This window comes from Electrona antarctica (genome assembly GCF_951216825.1).
Source record: "Electrona antarctica genome assembly, chromosome: 4".
NCBI lineage: Eukaryota > Metazoa > Chordata > Actinopteri > Myctophiformes > Myctophidae > Electrona > Electrona antarctica.
The window spans coordinates 45,298,463-45,319,410 of record NC_136809.1 but is presented as its reverse complement, the minus strand read 5'-3'; the positions used below and the strand labels follow the sequence as shown (position 1 = coordinate 45,319,410).

The window sequence follows — 20,948 nt, the reverse complement described above, 5'->3', positions numbered from 1 at the left end:
CAACTGCAGTAAGTAATGTCAGAATCGATCAAAAAATGTACCGGTATGATCATCTTCCAAAGCTATGCTAGAATGCTATAGCCCTAGCCCGGGGCCTAGGCTGTGATATTATACATTTCATGTAAATGTAATATCACAGCCATTCTAGGGCTATATTTTACATGTCTGTATATAGATGGAATACATGAAATGTCTAAAAAGTAAAATAGGCATAATACTACTTAATTGTATACATTTTCATGTATTTGGAATAGGCAGCATGAAATGCATACATATCACAGCCATTCTAGGGCTAGTAGATTTATGACACGGCATTGCATGTTTGTTTATGGAGAATTAAATAATTGTCTAAAAAGCGTAAGGCTACTGGGCGGGACCATGTGGAGGTCGCTGCGGTTTCATTGCTTAACAACGTGTGCGAGGCGAGGCCAACCCAACCCACGCAGCAGGATTAGCCAGCCGCCCAGTTCAACCACCAAACCCGTCTCCTTACAGCAGAAAAATGGTCATCATTATCGAAGATAAAGTAAGTAACTTTATAATACATAATTGGTGGCTTGTAGCTAAACAGTTTACTGATACGATCCACTTGATTTGTAATAATCTTCTATAAGATGCCAGTGAAAAACTAGCTGAAATTGGAATATTGGACTATGCTCTCATGCTGAAACTTTTAGTGAATGATCAAGCTAATGTGGGCTAAAGGACTGCAGAATCATGAACTAATCGGGTTATAGGTGGAATTTACATTCGTCAGCTTATAAATCAATGGCACTGCCTAAATTCTAGCAGTAGTGTTTTCTCGACAGCTGCATGTATTCATAATAATTATGTAGTGTACATTGTCTGTCGCGCCTCGTGAACTATCACGCGTAGTAAAGAAAGGCAAGTTCACAGCCTCTAATCGTGGTTAATGGGCTTGCTACGAGAGCATTAAGCAAGCCAGGCAAGCGTTATTGTTTGAAACATTCGGCTACATTTAGCCATCTCATTTAGCCATTGGCTCATCCATTCCGGTATTTCATCAGTTTCAGTTTCAGCTGTTATGAAAGCCCCATATGTGCCCTCTCCCTACGCTCATCTCGGAGCTACAGAATGAGCGTAGGGAGAGGGCACATATGGGGCTAGCGTCCTCCCCATCACGTGAAAGCAAAATCCTCCATAGACTTATATCTATATCATCATAGCTGTCGCGCGGCGAAAGATGGCAGATCTACAAGCTCACAGCGGTTGCATCCGCGATCTGCTATGAGCTTGTAGATCTGCCATCTGCCGGCGCGCGGTGTCATCGTACGACAGAGCATATAGCCGGCGTTTGTGTGCTGTAAAACGACGTGGCCTGCCAGAAATCGACCGCAACCGTCGTGAATGCACGTAAAAGCGATTTTCATGTCTTATGATTTCCATAAATAACCCGTCCCAAATTACTATTGGCCTATTTCTGCAAGGAAATACACAAACGAGGCCCATGTACAGCAACACCAACCATCATCTTATCACACAAACAGCGGAAAAACAAACTACGTCTACTGTAGTGTAGAACAAATATCGCTGACAGGGAGTAACACTCGTTTTTAGACCCACTAGGGCGCGCTGTTGGCCTGGCAGTAGGGGGTAGGCTAATGAACACATCTGCTTGAGTGGCTGGCTGGCTCATAGATGGCCTGGCTGGCACCTGGCTGAGTTGCTGTAGCTGTCTTTCTGAGAAGCTTCCTTGAATATTGGTGTTGATAATGGCTGAACATTTTACTGGCTGATCGACAGGAACACTAATTGGGGCAAAATGTAAGGCTTTTATACATTCATATACAATCATATAATGGAGTTCTATCACAATATACCATACTGACAAATTGTCTTGTTTACTTTATTTTAAATATTGCCACTGAATTTACTCTATGTGGACCACTACTGGAGATACCTTACAAATTGATCCTTTTTGATCGAAACGTTTACGATGCAATGAAATACTGCAGAGCCTTTTCAGCATCACCAGAGTGCAGACTCTACTTCCTTTTGTGATACTGCTGATTGTCTTGCACCTTGCCCACAGAGTGTGTTCACTACCTTCCTCAATCCTCCTCAAGTAGTTTAGAAACGGGTAATTGCAAAAGAAGAAACCAAAATTGGCAAAGAGAAATTGAGTAAGCAAATCGTACACCAAAAGCTTTGTCAAAATGTCATGGTTGTTAAATGAATTAGATTGTCTTGTCCATGAAATGTGAGATGTCCATGAAATGTGAGCTGTACCAGTATCTATATGCCTCTCCTCTCTTATGTTTTTAATCACTGGGTGTGGTGGTGATGCTGCACACTTGCACAGTGCACAACTGCACACACAGCTAGCCTTGTGTGTGTGTGTGTGTGTGTGTGTGTGTGTGTGTGTGTGTGTGTGTGTGTGTGTGTGTGTGTGTGTGTGTGTGTGTGTGTGTGTGTGTGTGTGTGTGTGTGTGTGTGTGTGTGTGTGCGTGTGCGCGTGCACCATAAACCTGTGAATCCTTGTGGAATCCATGCAATGCTGCTGGGAACAATCCAAGGTGACCTGAGATGATGCACATCATCAACAGTGGGTGCAAGGCTCTTGCAACCCAGCACTGCTTGGTCTTGGATTTTTAGTTTTTCCTTTTTTATATCTAAGGAACTAAAAAAGCTAGTAACATCATTTTCTCACTGTGACCCTTTTTAGGAGATGTTCGACAAGGCTCTGGAAGATGCAGGAGACAAACTGGTGGTAGTGGATTTCACAGCCACATGGTGTGGACCCTGCAAAATGATTTCCCCTACCTTCCATGTAAGTAGTAGTCCTCCTAGAGTTAAATCCCACAGGTCTGGACTTGCCTGCACTAGCTGTAAAGCACTACGCAATAGATTAATCTGCTCTGTCAGGGAGTTCTCACCTTGTTTTTTTTGTTATTTGATGGTTTGAGATCATTGCTTATATAGACCATGTCTTCAGTTATGTGGTATTTATTGGTCTAACAGACTTCCCCTTTTCTCTGTCTCTATAGAAAATGGCAGACGACAACCCATACTATTGCTTATATAGGTCATGTCTTTAGTAATGTGGTATTTGTCTAACAGACTTCCCTTCTGTCTCTATAGAAAATGGCAGACGCCAACCCAGACTGCGTTTTCCTGCAAGTTGATGTGGATGATGCTGATGTAAGTGTTGTACATAACCATTTGAAAATGTGGGCATTATGTTTGAGACTAAGTGTGTGTGTGTGTAATAAACATAACGAACGACACACACTTAATGCCCTAGAATTGCATGTGATGTGTTTTTGACCAGTATATTACAAGCAAACTCTTTGTGTGTTGTCCAGGATGTGGCTGCTGCCTGTGAAATCAACAGCATGCCCACATTTCACTTCTACAAGAACAAGGCAAAGGTAGGGACTCTTGAGTTCCTTTCATTATAACGTGGGCAGTATTTAAACGTATCCAGACATTATGTCTTGTTAATACGGGCAATCCATCCTTTTTGAGTGGTGCAACCACTCCTATAGACAGCTATGTGTGTCTCTGGCTGGCTGGGCCGGGCCCCCTGGGCGCGTTCCTGGGGGTCTGGATGTTCCAGGGACCCCCGGAGGACCCCTACACTGTAACTGTCATTTCTCAACCGTTTCGGACGTGGGGCGGCTCGCCGGAACCGGGCCGGCACCCTGGCCGCGTTCTTGTGGGTCTGGACCCCACAGAGTTGCATCACTCACTTCACGCGGGTGTGATTTAAATACAAATAAAAGTACCCTTTCATACTAAAATCCTCTCATTCCACTGTTGTGGTGATGACACACAGCTTTATCTCCCCCTGAATCCAAACGACCAGTTCAAACTAGTCTGCCTCATGAACTGCCTTGAGGTCATAGTCACACTTGTTGGAATACACACAACTTCCTACTGTTGAATGAAAGCAAGTTTGAAGTTGTCCTGTTTGGCCCCCCTGACTCCTTCACTTGGATAAAAAAAAAAAACGGTCTTGGCAACCTGTCCTCCCTTGTCAAAAACCTCGGTTTGCTCTTTGATTCTGCATTTAACTTTGACAAGCATGTAAATGCAGCAGTGAAAGATTTTCTTTTCCCCCCAGCTTTGTACCATCGCCAAAATCAAACCGTTTCTCTGCCCAAGACCTTGAGAAAATCATCCACTCCCCATTCCTTGTACACTGGAATTAGTCAGTTGTCCCTGACCCTGATCATTCCTGACTGGAACCTACAGGCCTGTGTTAACTGTTGTGCCCTGGGGTGACCACCACCTCCTCCCATTTTACACTTACAGAAGGGAAGTTTACTATAGCAATAAACACATTAGATTTATGTGAACTTAATATGCTTACCACACATTTGACACCATAGATGGACATGGTCCTAAAAAAGCCATACTGGTCCTTATGAGAGTTGGGATGAGCAGTGATGTAAATAGGTTTTCAATGTAATGGGTCCCGGGATGCACAGGTGGTCATTCGAATGAGTCCCAAAAAATTCTTATGAGTCCCAAAAAAAATCACACCTGTGTGAAGTGAGTGGTGGGTTCGCGGGGGGGGGGGGGGGGGGGGGGGGGGGGGGTTCCAGACCCCCAGGAATGCGCCCAGGGGGCCGGGCCGGTTCCGGCGTACTGCGCCGCGTCCAAAACGGTTGAGAAATGACAGTTACCGTGTGGCGGTCCCTCTACTGTACCCTCTACTGTACTGTACTGTCACTGTAATGTATTGGCACCCCCCGAAAGCATCATATATACAGTTAATACGTGCGTGTGTGTTTGTGTGTGCGTTAGGTTGCGCACAGATGGTGAAAAACAACCATGCTATTTTTGTGCTCATACCCAGACACACACATAGCTCCGTAAGGGAGTGGTTGCACCACTCAAAAATAATAATAATAAAACATTTTAATTTTTTTATTAAAAAAAAAATATATATAAAAATATCAAATAGGCCTATACAGTATATATGTTTTTATGTAGGCTAGTAGTATTAGCAAGCACAACTCAGTAAGAAATACTAATAGTGGGCAACAGTGGATTTAACATAGCTTAATATACCAATCAAAAGTTGTTTGCAGTTGCAATTATTGTACTTAAATAGGCTTGCCATTGTGGATGTAAAATAATTTCTTTGGAAAATTGGAACTTAGAAGTCACTTGAGTCCCTGTCTACAGGGAAGAATGGCCTGCCCTACACAGTACACACTAGAGAACAGCGGATGAGCTTTTTTGTCACCCGAATCCGCATGTGCATAATTATAATCCGCCCGTTATCCGACCGCAATTTATTAATTAATCCAATTTATTAATCCGCACCACCCGCAATCCGCTGCGCAGGGAAGCGCCCAGCGTATACAGTATAGCCAATCTACAAGCTCACAACGCGACGCTGCGACGCGTTGTGAGCTTGTAGATCGGCTATTTATACTACTTGTACAAACGTCACTCACCACTCTCTCGACAGTTCACCAATGTTACGTAGTGGTTGTATATATCCATTTCCATGGTAACACGCCGTCCACGTTTTCGCGACGTATTTTCATACAGCATATCCAGCGGTCATCGGCGGCAGGGTAAAGAACTTAATCACTCCCAGTCCCACGCCGAACGTATATTCCTCCCTTCTGTTTTACTTAGTTTTAAGTTTCTCTCAGACTCTATAGCTGCCTGTTAGCAACTTTAGCGTAGCTGCCTGTAGGCTGTAGGAGACCACGGTGTTGTTGTTGTGCAACAGGACCCAACTTCATAGGCGGCTAATTTGTGCCAGATCATGGAAAATGATTAAATTAAAATACTACTACTAACGCACGCACGCCAAGATTGTGTGCGTTTTAAAAGCTATAATAAGCATATTTATATACTTTATTATGCCATTACTTTATTTCCCGCATTATTTCACCCGCGGTTTATCCTATATTAATTTATAATAAATTGAATTGACCCTAATCCACCCTAAACTGCGGTTCACCCGCGGCAACCGCGGCTAAATCCGCCACCCGCTGGTCTCTAGTACACACGCATACACACAAGACAAGAGACAAAAGAGAAGCGTTTATACAGCTGCCATTAATAGTGCCGTTGATTGCCAAGTCAAGTCAGGGACCAGGGTCAGGGTCAACGAGGCTCGTTAACCAGCTGGATGAGAGTTACATTCAGATTTGAGCATCAGTACAGAATATCATTATTTGAATCCTAAATGGCCTGCAGACACACACACACACACACACACACTAGTGGCAGCGGTGGCCGAACGGATTGCGGAGCGGTCTTGATACCGGAAGGTCGCCAGTTCGAATCAGCGGTCCGACACGTTAAAATTACCACCGCTGAAGTGCCCTTGAACAAGGCATTGAACCACTACGATGAAATGTTCTATGAGCAGGGCCTGGCTGGAAACAAGTTCTTGAGCTTAGCCCAGATACCCTGGGTAAATATAGTAATCATTTAATTTCATTTCACACACATACTCTGTCATTCAGCAGTAGGTACTGAATGTTGCACGACACGGTAAAACATAGACTTTACAGACGAGCATCACTAGCTGAACCACCAAATCGACCACAGCCAGTTGAAAAAAATCACACCCGTGTGAAGTGAGGGGCGCTAATATATTAAAGTCTAACTCATGTTGTTCAGGTGATGTGATGTAAAAAAACGGTGCCAACACAAACATTAAATTCTCTTTATTGTTAATGGCATTTAATGTTTGTTAGGGACAAGATGACGTAAATGTTCCCTTCATTATCAATGGTGTTTTTAAAACGAACATTAAACCTGTGTATATAGGAGGGATAAGCTTCACCTTTTAGAGTGAACAACTTGTTCTTGACTTGTGCATGCAAAGTCTGTAATTAAATCCTTAATCTCATAAAATCACAAGTGATGACTGATGGCCCTTCTTGCTCCCCTCATCCACCTGGAACACTCGCACCTGGCAAAAAAACTCCCTGTTAATGACGCACACAAAAAAGGTTGTGTTTGCGGGTACATCCTCGCTGGTGTTGTGATTTTTCGGCTTTCATTTAACACAACCGCTTAGCTGATGTCTGTCCATTTTGAACTCTGGCGGACTCCACACTAATTAGGGGAAGGGGCACGACGCACGTACACCCGATCACAACTCTTACTCTCTCTACACAAACGCACACGCACGCACGAGTGCACTCCCTGAGTGAAACACAGTCCACATGAGAGAGAGAAAGTGGCTTCCACAGGGCATGATGTCATCATAATGATTGGTCAACATATGGTAATTACTTTAGGCCTGTCTGTGCATGGGCAGGGCATCAGTATTATATCCATATCATTAGACTGGATATTGTCTGTGATATTGTACTATTGGCATAAGTGTTCTATTCCTGTTTTTTAGAGTAGAGCTTAAAACAAACCACAACTGGACCAGTGACATTAGGGAATATTCTTTCCTTGAACAATGTGTCTGAATTGGAAAATCTTATATATATATATATCCACTGTATGCATATGCTGTATGCCATATGCAATCCACTTTTGTTTTGGTCAAATCCTAGAGGAACACGTAGTCATTTTTACTCTGTTTTCCTTTTTAGCTGGGGCAGTTCTCTGGGGCTAATGCAGGGAAGCTTCAAGAGATGTTTAATGGCTTCAACAAGTGAAGATGCACCCTTGAATTGGTCACCTGTGCGGCCTTCCAACAGTCTTTGTTTTTACACATCGCCAACACTTCCCCCCCCCCCCCCCCCCCCCCCGTATGAGTTATTATCACATCATCAAGTGCATGATGATGTGCCATTGGGCAATAGTATGTCTTCCATTGTTTTCTACTTGCTTCCCTTCCCTTCTTCTCCTCTCGTCTTTTATAAGGAATTAATCACTGTTGTATGATGGGCATTGGGCATGTTGCTTCAATCCTTGACCACTTGCCCCACACTCTGAGTCAGTATACTGATAATGATTCCAACACTAGTATAATGCATACCCGTATGACTTCCATGCCCTCTTGCGGCAGTTCTCCTCAACTTCTTGACATCACTGTGCTCGACATCCTCCTTTTTCTTACTTCACTGACCTCCTTGCACTTGGCTCGATCAATGTTAAATTAAAAATAACATACCGGTAACCTGTTTGTCATTATTCATCTTTTTTTTTTTTTTTATACGATCTACCAGTTGTTTCTGTCTTGATTGTACTACTGTCTCAAAAACCTGATGTTACATGGTCTATTTGAACGCGGTTTGATCAAATAAACATGTTAGAACCATACAGTTACTCATACTGTTTATGTTAAATTACCTCTTGCCTTTTATACTGAATTGATTTGAAACCTTTGCTTTTTCCACAATTTTATTTGAAGTGCCACAATTTTTGTATTGCTTTTTTCCCCCAGTTTTGCATCTGTTTATGAGGTGACAGTACCTGGGGTCGTTTTTATGTGCAATGATGTATTCCCTTTGTATTTAGGGTTTCTTCCTGGAGGCTGAACCCTTGACAGTCAAATGTGCCAATGAAAAAAACAGTAATATAGTATAGTCACATTATCAGCTACTCCCCTAACCCCTCCCCCTTTATCATACAACTACAGCTGTGGGTGTGGCTTAAGTTCAGGTGGATCACCACCCACCAGGCATACTTAATGAACTGGTGGGGATGCCCACATAAAAACGACATTTTAACAAATACTGTACACTTAAAAAAAAAAAAAAAAGATCTTCCTCCTTGTATAACAATAAGACCTGATGATGTTTTAGGGAGGAAAAAAATCATGGCAATCTTTAAGTGACAATTTTAGTATGTTTAATTTAAATGCAGAACTGTTTACTTTTAACGTAATATTGTAGCAATGGCTTTAGAGCTGCCTCTTTCAAACATTGTACGATACAGTAAATTATGGTAACGTGTTTACAACATTCACAATACTAATTATTACACCAAATAATGATGAGACAGATACTGCTTGTTAATACAAATGCAATTCTATTTTCTTGTGATACAGAATAACAGTATGTCAAAGTAGACGGCTGGTGTTGGCACTCACAGTTGATGGCAAATCACATTGGAACACAACTTTCCTCTTGTGACATTCAGCTGCATTTCTATTCAAATGGCATTTGTGTCATGTAGTGACTAGTGCTTTGGAATGACTCTTTCCAGACTTATGATGACGCCTTCGAATATCTATTTGATTTGTTCCCTGTCTGCAAAAAGACAAATGGTAAAAATAATAATTCCTACTTGTCTTCCATTGTGTTGAAATATTGTGGGTGTTTACCAAGGTACAATATTGTGACACGGTTGTGCATAACTGAGTACTGGTAGATCTGCCACTGATGGTCTAACCCAGTGGTTTCTAGGTCAGTTAAATGATGCAGAGTTGGTATTAACCAAATGGACCCTTTAGAGAACTTTAACTCTTGAGGGTGTAAAATGAAAGCAAATGGACCCTTACAGGTCCATTTGGTTTCATTTTAAGCTCTCAAGAGTTACATTATTGTCTACACAATTAGAGAATGTAGAATTGTTTTGTTCGTTTGCCTGTCAATACAGCATGGAATTGTGGACAAAATCTTATCCAACGACGACAACATTCAAAATGTTTTGGGTCTGAGAGACTAAATATCAAATGGTGGCTCGAATGCCAAATAAATAATGGATTTTGATATGAAAAGGGTTGAAAACCACAGTCTCACTAGCCTCAAGTATAGCCAGAATTATCTTCCTTTGCAGTTTGCAATGCAAATAGCCCCAGGCGGATTTGTGATATTGTCTGGCTACGTGAGGCTATAGCATCTCACTACACCCGCATTAACTTGTTCTGGGACCTATTATAGCATTATCCATCTCGGGTTAACAACAAACATGGGAACAATCTGACCTGTTGCTGTAATTGCATTCTTGTGTGTGCTTGTACTTGTCTGGTTCAAGTGCTGAGTCTGAACAACGAGGAACAGTTTTCCACTGATATCTAATATTTTATATAAAATATAAGAATGAATGATAAATGGCCTACAATGGGTAAAAAATATATATAATTATTTTAAAGAAGTAGTAAAAATAACAGATCTTGTGAGCTTGTAGATTGACTATTTTCACTAGTTTGGGTCCTGGGGAGACAATTCTCTTTTAGGTCTTCAGCTAAAAAGTTTGGGAACGACTGGCCTAGCAGAGCCTGCTTGGGAATCAGAAGGTTTAAAGGAGAATTCCATACTAAAAGGCTTTCTTTGTAGTTGTTACGTCCCCACCAAAGAGGTCCAGGTGTTATTTTGTGCAAAAGCTCCTTATTGGCTATTTCCCCTACCATACGCCCTACATGAATTGCATTGAATTGAATGGGGCTATGAGGTGTGCTAATTCGCTTATTTCCATTTTGTATATATCCTCTCTTCATAATGTAAATAATATCCCAAGCGGCACACTTTACTACTAATTTCGATGGAAATAAGCGAATTAGCACAACACCCCATAGCCCCATTCAATTCCCATTCAATGCAATTCATTGAGGGCTTACGGTAGGGGAAATAGCCAATAAGGAGTTTTTGCACAAAGAAACACCTGGACCTCTTTGGTGGGACATAACGACTACAAAGAAAGGTAAGAAAGCCTTCTAGCATGGAATTCTCCTTTAATGGCCTTGTGTAGTGATTTTATACAGCAGCCTATAGTCTTTGTAATATACATTGACAATGGATGTAAAAACAACAATGGATAAAGCAATATGCAGCATGTCAAAATACAAAGGAATGACTAATTTATTTAAAAAAAATAGAAATATAAAAAATATGAATTGAATATACCCCTTAACAGTGCAATGATTTAGAAGCTGTAGTAGATCTCATACAAATGTTTACTGTCTTTCATGAAAAGCAAACAAGTAGGCCTAAACAAAGAAATAAATGTCTTTGGTGCGCTGCATTGTTATCTAAGTTTGGTCTATCTATCCAAACCAAGCTTTCACATTCTGGTTATAGGGCTGCTGCCAACACAACTTAGTAGGCTACTGTAAAGGTCCCTGCACATTGTTGCGTTTTTCAGATTTTTAGCTGCGTTTTTCCATCTGTTTTCCGAAAAACGAGTCCAGTGTGCAACCACCTTAAGTCTATGTATGTCAACAAAACACTTAGGCCTACTGCATCTCACTTATGAGCAGAGTCTTTGGAGGTGCGATGTTTCCTTCTGTAGAGAAATGCAACATTTGTATTATATTTGCAAACATTTTGATATAATTAATTTTGTCTATGAAGATGGATCGGTCACTCAACGCTGAAGAAACAAAAAAACGTACCCATTCTGCTGTCTTTTGATCTTCTCAAGGATTCTCTTCACCCATCTGGCATCGGGGTTCAGACATACCTTCGTCCCAGTCTTTTTAAGAGTGACACTGCAGGACATAGGAAGAAGTTTAGTTTATACTCCTCCACAGTAAGATGGTGTTGCTTGCTGAAATTGTCAAACAAACAGCTTGAAAATCACGTTTTTGGCTTTTCTGCCTTTATTGGACAGGAAATAGTGAGAGAGAGAAGGGGAGAGACATGCAGCAAAGGTCGTCATGAACGGGACTCGAACACGCGATGCGCTGTCAGGCCAAAGCCTATATGTGGCATGCGCCTGGACCACTTGGCCAGCGGGTGCCGAAAATCACTTATTTTAAGCAAGTATAAAGGAGTATAAATTAAGTTTAACACATAAATAGTGCTGCACCTGGGTCCGGAAAGCAATGCAAGGCAATATGATAAGATCCATTTAGTCAGTTCATCATCTGCAGTTATAGATGACTGAAGCGCGTTTCATAATTCGTCTCACTACGGTGTCATGCGCCAAAGACAACAGATCTGCAAGCTCATAACGTGTATTTCTTTGCTTGACACCGAGGTGCGAATGACATAAATTAGGCATTATTATTGGCTGCTTTGGCATTGTGCCATGGCCCATTGCACAATGCCAAAGCAGACTATAATAATGCCTCATTTATTTTATACGCCCCCATGGCTCATGGCAGGGTATGGGATGTGTTTGTGCATGTGTTGGGGCCGGGGTGACATATCTTTGAAAGATGTATAGACATTGGGTTGTCATGTATCCTAAAGTACTATTGCAGTAGTCAACAGGTTATCAGCTGTACTTGGAGACCAGTCTTTGACTCCAGTCATCTATGACATGCGTACATGTAAGTACTAGTCAGTCATCACCACATTTTGGCAAAAACTGCAGACAGAAACAGACAAGAGATTTGTGGAAAAAATTTACAGGGATGTCTGTTGTATATGAACACAGGTGTATGATTTCATTTGTGTTTCCATTAAAGTTCAAACAAAATTAATGTATGAAACACTGAACCGGAACAGAAAAGGAGTATAACACAATTGTAATACCGGTATTTCCTGAATTGTTTCCAAACAGTTTTGTCCATTTTACTGAATTTAGATGTCACCAAATATATCAGTAGGTGCAGATCTAAGATTTGATGGCTACAAGAAACAAGCAGCAAAGCATCTGATTGTGAGTGACCAGAGCTCGTGTAGAGCCCCACGAGGGCGCAATTTCACTCCACTGTCCACCATGCATTGTGACAGGGTATTGTAATTCCTGCCTGTGTCTGAGGCTGAGGGTCTGTCTATGAATGAACAAAAAAACTTGCAAACAGATGGGTGGATTTTCCTGAAATGTCATCAGAGGTCACTGGGCTGCCCCGAAGAGATGGTCTAACTTCAGGTTGAAAAGGTCAAGGTCACAATCAAAAGTAGCAGAACAACCGATGTTTGTGCAGGCCGGAGTTTCACCTCAAGGTGCATTTCTTTTATTCTTAAAGTTAAGAAAGCTTAAAGCTCATGTTCTGATCTGGAATTGTTGGTTTTCTGCCTTTCTCCTCTGAGGAGCAACAGCAGTATCCCATTTGTGCATTACTGAGTTATTCTTTTCTACTGCAGGGTTTCTCAAAGTGTGTGCTGTGGCACCCTAGGATGCCGTGACACAAGTTCACGAATCACGAGGGCCGCAGAATGCTTTCATCATATTTAGAATTTATCCATATCACTTCAGTTTAACCACTTAAATCCTCTATACTTATAACTTACTTAAGACAAACCACCAAACCTCCTTACCAAAAATAGGTGATCTACAAGTTCACAACGCGCCACGTTGTGACGGCATGTAGATTGGCTGTTTTTGGTCAATGTTCCTCCCAGAATAGGGATACTTATAAAGTTATTTTCAATCTGTCATAATGGAAACTAATATTCGTACGTTTTTCTAGTAACATACTGTATCTTAGGGGAAAATATTTACACAAAAATGTAGGGTGTTGTAAAGTAACAATGTAATTCAGGGGTGGCGTGGATGAAAATGTAATATTTAATATTTACAGGGGTGACCTGACCTGAAAACGTTTGCGAACCACTGTTACTGAAACTGAACACAGCAACATCTGCAGTCGCAGTATTCAATGATAACTGATTTTGTAAGGTACAATAGTGCTTATCAATTATTTACTGGCATTGTTTCATCTAAGCCTTAGATTCTAAGGTAATCTCTCAAGCCTGATTCAGCAGCTCAAGAACCGACGGGTTCTCAGATTGCATCTAAGGTACATTTAAACTGCCAATCATTGCAAATGGTCTTATGTTGTTTCTACAAAGGTATTATTTATGAAATAGATAAAGCTATGAGGACAAACTATGCATATTATTAGTTATTTTTATACCATGGTCTTTGGTGGGAATAACCAGTTTTGTGTACCAGTGTACCGAAGGTGTTCATAGGGCCACATACTTACATGATTTGAATATCCTCACAATGTGAGTTTGCAGGGATTATCTCCATCTTTTCTATGTGACGACCGATGGGCCTTTTCTCCATGCTGATGCACTGACAGCGAAGGTTCACCCCCTGCTCCCCTGGGCTCATCCCTTTTGGGGGTTGAAAGAAGTGAAGTCATGGGTCACTAATTATTACCACCAAATTGCAGAACATACAGCAACTAGTACAGACCTATTTCTTGCAGAAACAAATAAGTTGAAAACTACAGATTTCGGTGTCCCCACAGTGTCCTTTATGGCCAAAATGTCCACTTTGGGATCTCAAACTCAAATGGGTGGATTACCATGAATATCATTTGAGTGACCCCATGCACAGCCTTTCCTCGAGTGCAGGGGCTTTCAGCAGATTATGAACCAGGGACCACCACCCTGACTGATAATCAACCTAGGGACCACAATGGGAAGGTGGATATGGGCGTGGTGTGGTAGAAAACGCTTGAAATTAAATACTGAGGGCTTCAATAAATGTAATTTGTTAATTCGAGCCAAGGTGAAATAAACCAAGTCCTTAACAGTCATCATTTAACTGAGATATGCTATCTAGAGCTCAAAAAAGATTGAGAACCACTGTTCTCTTAACCTTCCATATTAAACTCATGTTAACTGATTAATTGTCCTCCGTGTTAACAGCAATTACTTTTGTTTTCTTGCCATTGAACTTGGGGACGATCTTCCTGCACCCCAGTAACAGTTGTATCTTCCTTTCTCTGCTGTATCTGAGACTAGGAAAATGTCATCTGCATAGTCCAGGTCAGTTATCATGATGGGATGTACTGTACTCGCCTAGACTTCATCAGTACCAGTGTGAACCCCAGTTTCTCATCCCTGCCACAGTGCCACTGATTGCAGACAGAGTCAGGGTGCTAATATTGTGCATGTTCGCTCACTGGACAGGCTTTGGCCGCCATGCATAGATAGGGCCTATATTGGCGACAACCCTGACAAGATTAGGGGTTAGAGTCAGTTTTGTGGGGACAATGACATAGGGTTACATTGGAGTTTCCGTGTAGACTTTCCTTGATTATAGATAATTTAGTTTTCTTTGTCACTTTTCAGTTTGTTGCTGCTGCTGATTGTGTTGATTATGTTCAAATATTGATGACTGCAGTTCTATTTTTTTTCTTATTTCAGGATAGCACAATCTGCTCTGTCTCCACTGACTCAAAACATATAGGGTAGCAATAAACTAAGAAATGCTGCTTCACTCCCTCCCAATTTCCATGCTTCAAATTGTTGTCCGGCAGGCCAAAGGCTGGATATTACGTTATGTTTTTGGCCCCGTCTTTCTTTTTGTTCGTCCCAGTTCGCCTTCAGTCTGTGAACAGCTCGGCACAGAGTAAAACTGATTGCATGCACACAGGCCAAGGAAGAACATCTGCCTCACATTCTTCTAATCTGCCTCATGGTGCTTCTTGCTTACGGTTTAGTACTTAATTATTTTATTTTTTGTTCCTATAATCTTTATTGTTTTGCGTGTTTTAATCGATTCTAATTCAAGGCCAATTCATATCCCATTCTGATTGGCTATTATTGACGTTTGCAGGCCTCGAGTACCAATCATGGCCGGCCGTCGGGCGACGATCTTCGCTCAGAGAGCAGTGCACTTTTCTAGTCTATAAATTAGAATAACATAGAAAGGAATAGTACTTTATAGGAATAGAATGTCATAATGCTACTTGTGCCTGAGCCTGAGGGCACAAAGGTATAGGTCAGGAGCTTGCATCTGATCGTCATGCTGACTAATGTCTGTTTGCCAGCTGACATTTTGCCAGATCTTTGTGGCATCTGGCCCGGGATGGGAACTGGCAACCTTTGGGCTACCCACCACCCACGTTGCCCACCTATTGTTTCTAACAGCAGCCTGCCAGGCCACCATAATATAGCAGGCTAGAACATGTTGGCCCTGTGCAACATACGTCCAATCTATGCCTACGCTAAGGGAAGCTATTTTTCAAAAGAAAATATGGACATCAGCAGGGTCTGTTTGTAAGGACATCAGGCATGCATCTGCATACTTTATTTAGTGGCAATGGCCTTTACATTTGGAAAATGTACTTTTATAAGAATAATTTATTTTATTTCATTTCTTAATTTTAGCAATTATAACATGCTTTGTGTTTTTAAAATGTATTGATGGTTTGGACACATATCAATTGCATTCCTATTTTTATTTAAGGTGGCGTGGTCTGTTAATCAAGCGAGGAAGCATCATATGGTGCCTGACTGATAATCTCTGGGTGTCTGTGTGTGTCCTCTTTCAACACCTACTGTAAGCACCATCTACCCCAAAATGTTAAGTTCAAGGCCTCACGGTGGCGCTATGACAGAGCGCTTTATGTTTTGGCCTATGAATGAACAGTATAGGTAATACAGTCAAAACATTTTGGATTCTGCATTGCCTGGTTGGTGACACAACTTCTCATGTATAGCCTACTCAATGACACAGCACGTGTGTTTTTTTGTCCTGCATGGTGCAGGCTGTCATTTGACCTTTTGGTCATCATGGTGCTTTTTTGTGATGTTTTCTTCCTGACTGTACCTAGTACTATACTCCGTATCTGTAACTTAACTGCCATGCTGCCCCTGGCACCTGAATTTACCCCGCCGGATCAATAAAGGTGATAGGTCTATTCTATTCGTCAGATTTTTCTGATTCCATTCCGATTGCCTGTTTTGCTCAAAACAGTAGGCTACAAATCAGTACAAAATAGTCTGATCAGTGTGAAACTTTGCACACACAATCCCAGTAGGTCAAGGAAGATTCGCCACCCCACATCTGGCTGTTATAAGAGGTCGCTTCTAGTTTTTGGCCTATGAACCATATGCCATACAATCAAAAATGTTCTATGGATTCCTTGGATCATATCTTAACTCCCTAGGCCCGACCTTTTGGTGTCTGACAACGCCATTTAGCGTTTTCTTCAAACGTTTTCTTTACCCTATTGTCTTCTCCTACATATTTAGTCCAAACTGTAGTTATGTGATCGTGATGCATCAGTCACATTTTCTATATCCCATTGGCTCTGATTGACTCCCAAATTATGCGGGCCCTCGTAGCCTAGCAGAGAAGAAGTCTAGCAGAGATCTCTGCTCCGAAGAACACACTTTTCTAGAGATTTCTGCTACCGGGATACTAGCTGACCTCGTTAAGTCTCCCAGGTTCATCCTTTATGAGAGACATGATGCATGTCTCAACTTCTCTCTTCTTCACAGTCGCACAAGAAGTGAAGTTGTAGGCTAACAGTCAAATTCCTGGAGTGTGGGTGGGCGTGACCCCAGCCATAGAGTTGTAGGTTAGAGTTACCGGTAGGTTAGGTTGAGTCACAGTGAGCACTACCGCCTGTAGGAGCTCACTCAGGAGAAAACGAGCATCGCCATCGTAAGAATATGCATTGTAAAAGAACTAGCTATAGACTAGCCTACTGTGCACAAAATGGAACATAATACAAAACTTGCGCCAAACTTTACAAAATTTGAGATGAAAGATGAGACTCACCGTCGGTGATGGTAAGAAAAGATAGAAGTGCCATGAGAATGATGATATTAGACATCTTTATCTGTTCATCTGATCAAATCTGTTAAAAATCGTACTAAAATGTTACTGCATACCAGTGGCCTGTATTGCAATTATATAAAGTCAGATCGTCATTCACTAGCGTTATATTTAAAGTAAGTGAATCCTCTGCCTGTTAACTTTTCTTGTCCAGTCTCTGCCTTTGTACCCCTGTCTTATGTCTGAATCCACTGCAGGAGGAGGTGCTATATATAGACAGTGCCTGTTGCGACATCTTGGCTAAAAGGATGTTTCTTTCGTGGAAAAGTGATTTGCGAAAATGACACTCTGCCAATGAAATTACATTCCTACCTAAAAGACAATTGATGCTTGCATGATAATTATAGCTTTGTGACATGAGAAAATCTCCTGTTAGCATTTTAAGACATTAAAACCCCATAAAACAGTTTATGGGGTTACAATCAATTACTGGCTACAATCATTTGTAGCCAGTCCATTTGCTTTGCAAACATTTTACAGTTGTGGAACCAACTGACTGGCTAATAAATGCAAAGTTTTCAATTCTTTCACATCTGGGCAAGTTAGTACATATTCCAGTCTTTTATCCCCTTGAACACATTCCAAAAGGTTCATCTTTACACTCTCACAATTAAATTAGTATTTTGCTGTGTATTCTTATTACCAGCATTATTCATTGCTTTACAAGTGGCAACTACATTGAACAAAGCAGACAAATAAAAACAAACAAACAAGGTTTGACAACAGTAGGCATACAAAAGAAGAAAAGAACACAAAACATGCGTGCGTGCGTGCGTGCGTGCGTGCGTGCGTACTTGCGTGCGTGTGTGTGCATTCGTGCTTGTGTGCATGTGTGTCCATAGCTATTTTTCACTGTATTTATGTGTGCCCCATAGCGATGATTTGACTGCTGAGCAATGTGTGTATCCCATAGCGATGATTTGATTGGCTAAGCACGGTATGTGATGTATGATGATAAGAGCGCCCCTCACTTCACACACAAGTGTGATTTCATTCCAATTATGGCTATAATTGGCTTCCACATTTTGTGGGAGGGGTCTATTTTACAATACCAATAACTATTGCTTGAATGACCCCAAATTTGAATCATATTTAGGGGACGCTAAACTGCTACCAAGTGCAGTATATCGGTTTTCTTTTGTTCATTGACAGTCTCCATTTTTCAGGAGCACTTTGGGCAGGAGGGGAAGGTAAAACGATTTTTTTTTTAAAGTCATACGATTTGTCACACACGTTACCGCAGTGAAATTTGTTCTCCGCATTTGACCCATCTCTTGGAGCGGTGAGCTGCAGGTCCCATTTTTACAGTCTTTGGTATGACCCGGTCAGGGATCGAACCCCGGCCTCCCAGTTTCAGGGCGGACACTCTAACCACAAGGCCACTGTCATTATATTAAATGACAGTGGCAGTGGCTATTATAAGGGGTGCTCAAGCCCCCCTTATAATAGCATTACAACCACATTTATTCCATCAGAATCAGTCTCACTAACATCCTTGTTATATCATTGTTCAAGCTTTACTAACATTAACACTGTTTATTATGCATGTTAATTAAGATTAATAAACCATGTATAGGCTCTGTAGGCCTATAACTATAGTCACAGGTTTCTGGAAGGTGGCATGTCTGTATTCAGGTTCATTTTCCCATAGCTTCGCATGACCAATTTAATCAGCCAATGACAACATGACCACATGCTGCACATGACAACATGACCACATGACAACATGACCACATGACAACATGGCCACATGACCACATGACAACATGGCCACATGGCAACATGACAACATGACAACATGACAACATGACAACATGGCCACATGGCAACATGACAACATGACAACATGACAACATGACAAAAGGTAATAAAGACGTAAAGACTGTCTAGCCAACTATTCCACAATCTACTAATGCTCGACCTATTGTATGCTTAGATGATTTTCATTTGTATTAGGATAAACAAACCACATGTATTAGCAATAAAAGGAATAAGCTTTGACAGTAACAAACATTCAGCCATACCAACTTGTGTCACATTATGAGCTAAATGTTTAGCTTGTTGGAGAGAATACAATGCTTACTAACATAATCCCTAGGAATAATAACTCAATATTATGCCAGTTATGTACTGTGGACTGTTTGTTGTGGCATGTAGGTCTGTGATTCTCAACTCATGCACAGCTGCAGTGCATAATGCATTGATATTAGACCACAGAACCTTAAATAATAACCTTGTTTTGGCTACATCTAGCTACTTCCATGATGGCGCCGTGCCACCTTGAAATAGGCCCTGAAGCTGCAAATCGCTGGGTGCCCTGAATGGTCCTAAATACCCCCGGGCGTTGCTGGTGTAAAGCATTCCTGGGGACCCCATGTGATGAGAAGAATCAGTGTTGTGCAATTTACTTGGAAAGCAGCAGCAGCATATTTGACTGCTTGGGGGCTTTGCATAATCATTTTGAAACAGCACTCCTCCTCAGGACAGACATACACAGAAAGTGTATGATCCACCATCTTACTTGGAATGGGCTTTGGGTCCATATGTAATATCTCCTTCTCAGGAGTCTCATCAAAAGTCTACTCTACTCCTCTCTCACATTTTTGCTGTTCTGTTTACAAGCAGGCCTACAACTGCACTGGTCATATATGTGCTATTTATATTTGGTGTATGAAATTAAAACAACAAAGTAGCCTACTGTTCCTAAGAATGTTGATAGTATCAAGTATTGAGAGTTATATTGAACATTGTATCAACAGATTGCAGAATGGGTAAAGTCCAAGGAAGGTAGGCTATACAGGTCAATACAAAAACTCCTAAGGGATAAAACCAGAAAAAACACTAAGGTCCTCCATTTTCAATTCATCAGGATATTTAAAGACATACAAATATACACATCAATGCAAAATAAAAATAATCATCATCAAATACACAGTTAGAAAAAAGGGAATAGGGAACAGTATAGAAAAATCTTTTTTACAGGGGCCAGTTTCGAATTGCAAGTTGTAAGTGCTCTTTGAGAGCGGTTTTGAAGGAGGCTATAGCTAATTCACATTTCTTAATGGCTGTTGGTAGGGAATTCCACATTTTAGTGGCATGGGAGCGAAATGAATGTAACCCTTTGTTTGAGCTGAATCTGGGTTGAACAGGAACAATCATGATTAACAATGCAGGTTGCAAATGCATGACCCACTCGGTTATGCAATACTAATTGTATCCGTTTATATTCATCGATATTTCTTGTACAATCCATCTGCCCCTGTCCCAAACGACGCAACGCCCGCTCGAGTCCTCTAGTTTGAGGTTGGTCAGTCGGACAATTCTCAAGATACGTGACCTGCAGATAAGACTCACAGATATTAATTATAGGATTAGCTGCATATGGACGGCTGGACGGGCACAAGTACACGCCACACTGTAAAAAGGCAGTGGATATTCCTCCTTTAGAAAATAAAAATCACACTTGTGTGAAGTGAGGGGCGCTCTCATCGCCATACATCATCATACATCACATTCCGTGCTCAGCCGATCAAATCATCTCAAATTTGGCACACACAAACACAAAGCTGGGCATAGGAGGGACTAGCGCCCCTCAAAATGCAGTGGATATTGAGCCATCTTTGGAA

General features: G+C 41.4%; 2 protein-coding genes across 2 annotated transcripts; one reads left to right on the top strand and one right to left on the bottom strand.

Annotated features, from left to right (window-relative positions):
* Positions 1-366: 366 nt before the first annotated feature.
* LOC306922000 (thioredoxin-like) lies at positions 367-8,221 on the top strand. Its single transcript, XM_079499353.1, has 5 exons — positions 367-526; positions 2,687-2,791; positions 3,103-3,162; positions 3,327-3,392; positions 7,551-8,221. Exons 1-5 carry the CDS (start codon positions 503-505, stop codon positions 7,614-7,616), a joined length of 321 nt encoding a protein of 106 aa, XP_079355479.1. The 5' UTR covers positions 367-502; the 3' UTR covers positions 7,617-8,221.
* Positions 8,222-11,006: 2,785 nt separating this feature from the next.
* On the bottom strand, positions 11,007-17,506 carry LOC306921524 (C-X-C motif chemokine 10-like). Its single transcript, XM_079498682.1, has 4 exons — positions 17,266-17,506; positions 13,727-13,859; positions 11,240-11,335; positions 11,007-11,130 (listed from the first exon to the last, which is right to left on the bottom strand). Exons 1-4 carry the CDS (start codon positions 17,318-17,320, stop codon positions 11,091-11,093), a joined length of 324 nt encoding a protein of 107 aa, XP_079354808.1. The 5' UTR covers positions 17,321-17,506; the 3' UTR covers positions 11,007-11,090.
* Between the last annotated feature and the right edge of the window lie 3,442 nt (positions 17,507-20,948).

Bases quoted from the DNA above. Each gene is read 5' to 3' on its own strand.
- LOC306922000 (XM_079499353.1), top strand. From the start codon at position 503: ATGGTCATCATTATCGAAGATAAA. The intron at 527-2,686 runs GTAAGTAACTTT...GACCCTTTTTAG, and splicing joins TCATCATTATCGAAGATAAA to GAGATGTTCGACAAGGCTCT. The intron at 2,792-3,102 runs GTAAGTAGTAGT...CTGTCTCTATAG, and splicing joins TGATTTCCCCTACCTTCCAT to AAAATGGCAGACGCCAACCC.
- LOC306921524 (XM_079498682.1), bottom strand. From the start codon at position 17,320: ATGTCTAATATCATCATTCTCATGGCACTTCTATCTTTTCTTACCATC. The intron at 13,860-17,265 runs GTGAGTCTCATC...AACCCCCAAAAG, and splicing joins TTTTCTTACCATCACCGACG to GGATGAGCCCAGGGGAGCAG. The intron at 11,336-13,726 runs GTAAGTATGTGG...TATGTCCTGCAG, and splicing joins TGTGAGGATATTCAAATCAT to TGTCACTCTTAAAAAGACTG.